Source organism: Haliotis rubra, unplaced genomic scaffold, assembly GCF_003918875.1.
Source record: "Haliotis rubra isolate DU_JTF1 unplaced genomic scaffold, ASM391887v1 Scf303, whole genome shotgun sequence".
NCBI classification, from domain to species: Eukaryota; Metazoa; Mollusca; class Gastropoda; order Lepetellida; family Haliotidae; genus Haliotis; species Haliotis rubra.
This window is the reverse complement of record NW_025766973.1, coordinates 1,071,691-1,078,834: the sequence shown is the minus strand read 5'-3', so window position 1 is coordinate 1,078,834 and position 7,144 is coordinate 1,071,691. Positions and strand designations below refer to the sequence as shown.

At 42.5% G+C, this 7,144-nt stretch overlaps 1 protein-coding gene across 1 annotated transcript; it reads right to left on the bottom strand.

Moving 5' to 3' along the window:
• Positions 1-269: 269 nt before the first annotated feature.
• LOC124282774 (transmembrane protein C17orf113-like) lies at positions 270-6,298 on the bottom strand. Its single transcript, XM_046718801.1, has 3 exons — positions 6,003-6,298; positions 2,111-2,827; positions 270-2,044 (listed from the first exon to the last, which is right to left on the bottom strand). Exons 1-3 carry the CDS (start codon positions 6,296-6,298, stop codon positions 1,582-1,584), a joined length of 1,476 nt encoding a protein of 491 aa, XP_046574757.1. The 3' UTR covers positions 270-1,581.
• Positions 6,299-7,144: the final 846 nt, after the last annotated feature.

The window sequence follows — 7,144 nt, the reverse complement described above, 5'->3', positions numbered from 1 at the left end:
CATCGACAAGGCTCACTCGGCTTGAGAGGTGTTACTCTGTCCACTGTCAGAACCGTCTGGCCAAACTGAACACGCTCACGCGAGTGTTTGTCCAACTGATAATGGCGGATGAACGTACTCGGTCGGCTCCAAATAGCCGCGGAGCAGATCTCCTCAATGGGCAGAGCAGCAGCATACGCCTTGGACGTGGCTACAGCTCGAACCAAATAAGCCTTTAACCCCTCCGGGGGAGACAGGCCTTTGTGTATGCAGTTCTGATTCTAGGATTTGAAAAAAATGGGCCCAATGCCCCCTCAGATTTGAAAAAGGGGCCCATAAGTTTCTGAGTTCTAAATAATAGGGGCCAATGTCCCACTTTGGTTTTGAAAGAAGGGCCGATACTTGTTCAGGTATTTGACATAATCTCAAATAATAGCTGACAATAAGAAGAATAAAACAGATTCAACTTTAAAAAGTTTAATGCACCATTGTTTTATGTATGATAGTACACAGATATTAATAAATCATGCTCTTGAGGATTGTGATTTTGTGTATCAATAAACCAATGAGTACATTTATCACTTGAGTTGACTAAGGTTGATTACATCTGACTACTCTTTGGCACAATATCTCATATCATTATCAAAGCAATAACTAACATGAATAACCGGAAACTTTCAAATCCAACCCTTAACAGTTGAGCAAATTGCACATAGGTATGTTTACACATTATGACTAGAGCTGAAGTCAATGCAATCATGTGAGAATGCAAGGTATCAAGTTTTCATCACAGCCTGTCATATGATAATATTAAATACACAAGTCTTGACAATTCAAAAACCATGAATAGAATTACATTTGGTAAAACTTGCTTTTGAATCAAAGTTCTTAAGACTTATGATCATTCTTTGACACAACATTCATTGTCGCACAGCAATACAATAACTAACATGAGTATCTCAAAACTTGAAAACAACATTTGAACACTTGAACTTAAGAAAACAACATAATAAATTGTTTCTGCACATCCTCTTCTATCAGTAAGAAGTCTATTTGCCAGTTTAACCTCAGAACTGTTCATTTATTGTTTAAAAAATCTATCTTTTTTAAGTTTCCAGTGGTTGAAAGAGTTGGTGAAGTCAAAGTCTGCCAGTTTTCCACCTTCACATTTTATTGTCATGAGTCTGTTTAGGTGGCTTTCCTCCATTCGATTTCTCTTTGTAGTTTTGATATTGTTCTGAACACTGAAACCTCTCTCGCAGTCTGTTTGATAAGGCATGAGTAATGCCAAGGCTGCAAGGGTGAAAAGGTTTGGTAACAGATTTTTGTGGAAATTGTGGAGCACAACTTCCACAGGTGCTTAGTGTTGTCTCTTGGGTACATGTTGTCAATGACAACACCCTTAGCAAGTTCCCATTCTTCCCTTGTGGCATCTGGGTTTACTAATGGATGACTGTGTTCAATCTGTTTGCCATAGTGATTTAGGAGTAAGTCCAGTTCTTTGAGCCCATACTCATGTCTTTCTTTTTCTGAAAGAAGCGAAAGGGGCCTCATGCCAAAAATATGGAACGCCTCTGCCACATTCAAAGATTCTTCTGGAAATCATTCTCTCATGTTCCTAGACATGTTATCACTCAAGTCATTTCTGACCTTTGACACAGCTTTGGTTGTTTCTGAAAGCCGTCCCTCAAAAGAAAGATTGTGTTTCTTGAAACTCACTGACTTTGTATGTCCAGTGTCCTTGTCTATTACGCACTTTATCTGCTCCTTGAACTCAGCCTGATAGTGTGATTGACCAGATTTGATTAAAGTCAGTTTGTTCTTTAAACCATTCAGGGCTGGTTGAACAACTGCGATGTCAATATCTTGTTTCTGAAAGACCAAAGACATTTGTGCTACAGAGGGTAACACATCCATCAGGACATGCAGAAGAGCAATAAATCTGTAACTGCTCAGTGTTTCAAGGAAGCTCTTTGATTTCTGATCACTATGCTTTTTGAAATATTCAATCAATGCAGGCCAAGACTTGTACACTGCTTGCACTGCATCCAGGAATGCAATCCATCTGATTTCATGGCATCATTTGACCTTTACAATCGGTAGATCCAAAACCCTCTGAATCTCTTCTAACTCACATTTTCTGTTTCCTGATTTTGATCCCCCAAAGTAATAGTATAAGTCAACCAGTGTTTTCTCAAAGCTTTTCAGTTCATCAATGTTCTTGGATGCCTGTGACGTGGCCAGATTAAATCTGTGAGCCATACAGTGAATGTTAACACAATGGGGACTGTTGTCTTTAACACTCTTAGCAACACCACTTTTTCTGCCAACCATAACAGCTGCTCCGTCTGAACCGAAACCATACACCTTTGACATTGAAAGCCCTTCTTCATTCAAGGCAGACTGTATTGCCTTGAACAGAACTTCAGCATCAGATCTTGGATCTCTTATTGTAATGTTCTTCACAAAAAATGTCAGAGGTGTGAAGGACACAGGATCAACCATTCTGGCATACAGTATCATTTGCTTGTTGACAGCAATATCTGTGCTTTCATCAACAAGAATAGAATACATGTCAGCTGCTCGGATTTGTTTTATAACATCTTTGTGAATAGTTTCTGCAATTGATTCTTGAAATTCTTCCCCTGCTGTTTGAGACATATAGGTTGCATTACTTCCCACTGATAACTTTGCAATATCCTCATTTCCCTCAATCTTCTGAAATTCCATCAAGCTACTGTACTTTTGAATTGGAATGTCTTCTTTGGCCATGTAAAATACTGTCCTCATGGCTGCTGTTACACTTGGGTTGGCATCTCGATTCTTCTTCTTCGCCCAGCTCAACACTCTGCAACAACAAACTAATAATAAACTCTACTGATATTCAAATATTATTGTCAAGTAAAATCAAATAATATATTCAATACAGTTCTTTTTTTAATTGCAAAATTAACAATTTACTTTTACACAAGTTAATGTTCACTTATTATTTAATTATATCTTATATACATTCTGTAAGCAGGTCAAGACACTAATAGTACTTTGTTCCAAAAAATATAAAGCCTCTCCCATCTCAAGATTTGTTATAAAAATGTGATAAATATGAGTCTAATTATTATCCATTCAAAATTGGCCAATCATGCAAATGACAATGTGGATTACTGATTTTTACATATTTTTTTGAATAGTTGAAAACAGATTTTAATATTTCATATTAACACAAATAAGAAAAAAAAAACCCTATATATATGTATCCCATACATCCTTCATAAATTAATATATAATTATTATACATGGTACTGATTAATATTATTATTTATACCTCAGATTTTCCTGATAAGCTAATAATTTGAGTAAGCTAATTCAATCCAGGAATATGTCTTGAATATTTCTTAAATCGAAAAAATAGATATTTAAAATCTTACCTTTTCATAATCATTCTGCACACTTTCGTTGCGCAAGGCTTGCTTATGGTCACGTCCCCTTGCATGCCGCGTGAGAGTATTGGTCCGGTAATTGGTACTTCCTTGTGGAGCGGTCAGTTTGTTGTTTTTATTATGTTTCAGACATAGTTTGCAGGTCATGCCACATTTCTCGTTTGGCTTTTGTAGCCAAGTCCAAGATTTAGTCCAGTCGTCTTGAAACTTTTTCTCTCTTTTGCGTTTCTTGGGTTGGAGCTCGTCCTCAGAACTATTGGAATCACTGCTGTCGTGATCATCGGCATTATCGTGAGATTGTTCGTGGGTGCCGCCATTTGCTTGACCTCTGACTCCACTAACTATTTCCTCTTCCGATTCGTCTGCTTGTATTGCAGACCGTGAAAAGAAGTCTAGCAATGTTCTAGTACGCTTCATAATGTTAGTATTAATGAATATAGTGTTCGTCAGTATTGCTAAACACTTCCTGGAAGTTCCATGTTGAGAAAGATTGCCGTTTTTGGGGTGGAATGGTCTGAAACATTTCCCGCCGCGACAAGAGACGGAAGTAAAGCCTCGTTTTGGATTGAGCACTAGACAATGCATCGACAACTGTCATTGGTCGAGTGTCATTGAAGTAACCAATCAGATGATCGCTATGAAAACGATCACGCCTCGCAACCAGGAAGTAAATATGGAAACATTAGACCGAGTGCATCCCGATCGAGTTAATGGTTGTATTTTATAAATAAACAGGATAATATTCAGGTATGCAGGTGTAGTTTAAAATTGCGGCTTTTATTATCTTCCTGCGGACACATGTACGCAATCGTTTATAGTTTTTGCGGCATAATGAAAAAATGTGCCGAAATGCCGCAATCCGGCCCCCTAGAATCAACACTGTGTATGTATCCCATACAAATTGCAGACACAATCCATCTAGATAATGTTTGTGTAGTAGCCGGGTGGCCGACTTTACCACCTCCGTAACAACAGAATAACTGTTTCCCTACGGAGAGATGCTGTTCTTTTGATATACGCTTTAAGAGTCTTGCGTACGTCTAACACGTGCACTCTGCGTTTCGCAGAGCGTAAAGGCGGGAAGATTGATAGGGGCAGTTACGTGAAACGCTTTATCGATTTTAGGGCAGTAGGAGTCAGGTAATCGAATGCTTAACCTATCCTTATGAAAAATGCTAAGCTCCGGGTCTGATGACATAGCACGACCCGTCTACCTGATGTAATTGCCACAAAAAATGCCGTTTTCCAACTCAATAGTTGAAGCAACAAAACCGACATATCGTAGAAGAAAGGACTAGACAGCCAATCTAAAACGATGGACAGATCCCATGGGGGACTTGTCCATCAGACGACCGGACGCACTCTGTCCACACCTGCTAAGAGACGCTGGACCAGAGGGTGTTGTCCTAAAAGGGCACCCTCGGCAGAAATATGGAAGGCTGAAATAGTCGTGGAGTAGCCTCCGATAGTAGACGCGGCTAGGCCGGCTTCTAACCGAGACTGTAAGAACTCCCACACTTCGACCACAGTCGAAGAAAAGGGATCAAGTATCCCTCTGTTTCCACACCAGCGCGCATAACAGGCCCATCTATCCTCATACTGTATGTTAATCGAATCCCTCCACGAAGCCAGAATTGTGTCTGCAACTGGTGCAGGAATTCCGCTCGCTTGGAGGCGATTCCTGACAGTGGCCAAGCCACCCACTGGATCCTGGGATCTGGGTGTGGCTGGCCATTCTGGGATAGAAGATCCGGTCGCATCGGTAATAGTACAGGAGGCTGTACGAGCGACCTGAGTATTACCGGAAACCAGCGTTGAGACGACCACAGAGGTGCAAGAAGCACAAGTAGTCGTGCTGGTTGGGTGGCTAGCTGCGATAGGACCCTGGGGATCAGAGGTATCGGTGGGAAGCCCACAGAACCCTGTCTGTCCAACCGAGCTGGAAGGCATCGGAGGCGATCGCTCCCGGATCCAGGATCTGTTAGCAAAACACCGGAGTCTCGTTCGTCACTCCAGAGGCAAACAGATCCACCTGGAACGACCCGAACAACAATCCTTTGGACTTTGGAAATGCGGTCTTGAGACAGAGAGACTAAACCCTGCTGTGTCTCGAATCTCGCCGCCCCCAAGAAAACCAGATCCTGTGTTGGAACCAGTTCGGATTTCTGGAGGTTGATGATCCAACCCAACCTGGTGAGAATGTCAATCACTGACCGTGTGGAATCCCGACTCAAGTGAGTTGCAAGTGCTCTGAGAAGCCAGTCGTCCAGGTATGGGTAGCAAAAGTTGCCCTGTGCCCTGGCGACTTGAGCTGGCACTAACATTAGTTTTGTGAACACCCTTGGCGCCGTGGAGATGCTGAAGGGGAGCACACGAAACTGATAGCACCTCCCGTCGAAGGAAAACCGGAGGTATTTCCTAAACTCGGGGTGCATTGGTACATGGAGGTACGCGTCCTTGAGGTCGATTGACGTGAGCCAATCCCCTGCCTCCACAGATGAGATCACTGAACACAGTGTCTCCATCTTGAAGGACGGTATCTCTAGTAAGTTGTTCAGGCCCTTTAAATTGAGAATGGGCCTGAACCCTCCGTCCTTTTTGGTAACCAGGAAATAAGTGGAATAAACCCCTTGATTTTCCTGGCCCGTCGGAACCACCTCGATGGCTGCCTTGTCCAGCGATGACTGGACCTCGGCACAGAGTATATCCGCCTTCTCCTGAGAGTTCGGCCCTGGAGTGCAACGAATCCCGGAGAAAGGAGGAGGGCCTCGCTTCCACTGCGGCATATGGCCATCCCTGAGTGTGGACAGTACCCAGGGATTTGATGTGACTTTCTCCCATTCCCAGAGGGAACAGAGGTAGTCGGCCGCCGACAGGGACATCGGGTAATAGGCAGTGTAACAACTGCTTGTGCCGGGACCACTAAGGGCTCCAGAGGATAGCTTACTGGGAAGCCAGGGACCGTCTTCCCCATCCTCTGAAAAGGCTGCCCTTGCCTCTACGTGCCTGTATTGGAGCAGTCCACTTAGGCGCTTCCTTTCCTGAAGAGGAAGGGTAAGCCGAGGCAAGGATGGAAGGCCGGGCGCAGAAGTGAGGAGTTGTTCGAGTAAGGGTTTAGAATCCTTAAACTGACTAACCGCCTCCTCGGCCTCCCTGAAAAAGGGTTGAACCCATCCTGAAGGGCAGAGAAAGTAGCGCCTGTTGAGTAGCCGGCGAATACCTGGCCACGGACAGCCACAACCGACGGAGGCCCATGACTGCACACTAGGGCTGTAACGAATACACTATGTGGCGAATACGATACGTATCACTAATATTGGGTAACGAATACGAATAATTATTCACGAATACAGTAATGTTGTGAAGTGAAAGGCAATAATTTTAGTTTCAAGCACAGTCATTTTTTCCTTTGCAGTTGATTGCAAATATCAGATATAGCTGAGACATCATCAGCTACATGAGTCAACAAATATTATTCAGATGATACTGTAATACCTTGCCCACAGTCACATTCCATCGTATAGTACATAGCATGTTAATAAAGATTAACATGGAATTAATCCACATCCTCGGCAAGTGCCAATATTACATGAAAACATACTAGAATAAAGTGACATGTTCTTTAATCCATAAAATGTTTGACCCACTGCTCATTAGAAATTGAAAGTGAAATAGCATGAAACCTTTACACTTTTCTAAGACATTTCCAAAAGAGTTTTGAATCCTTG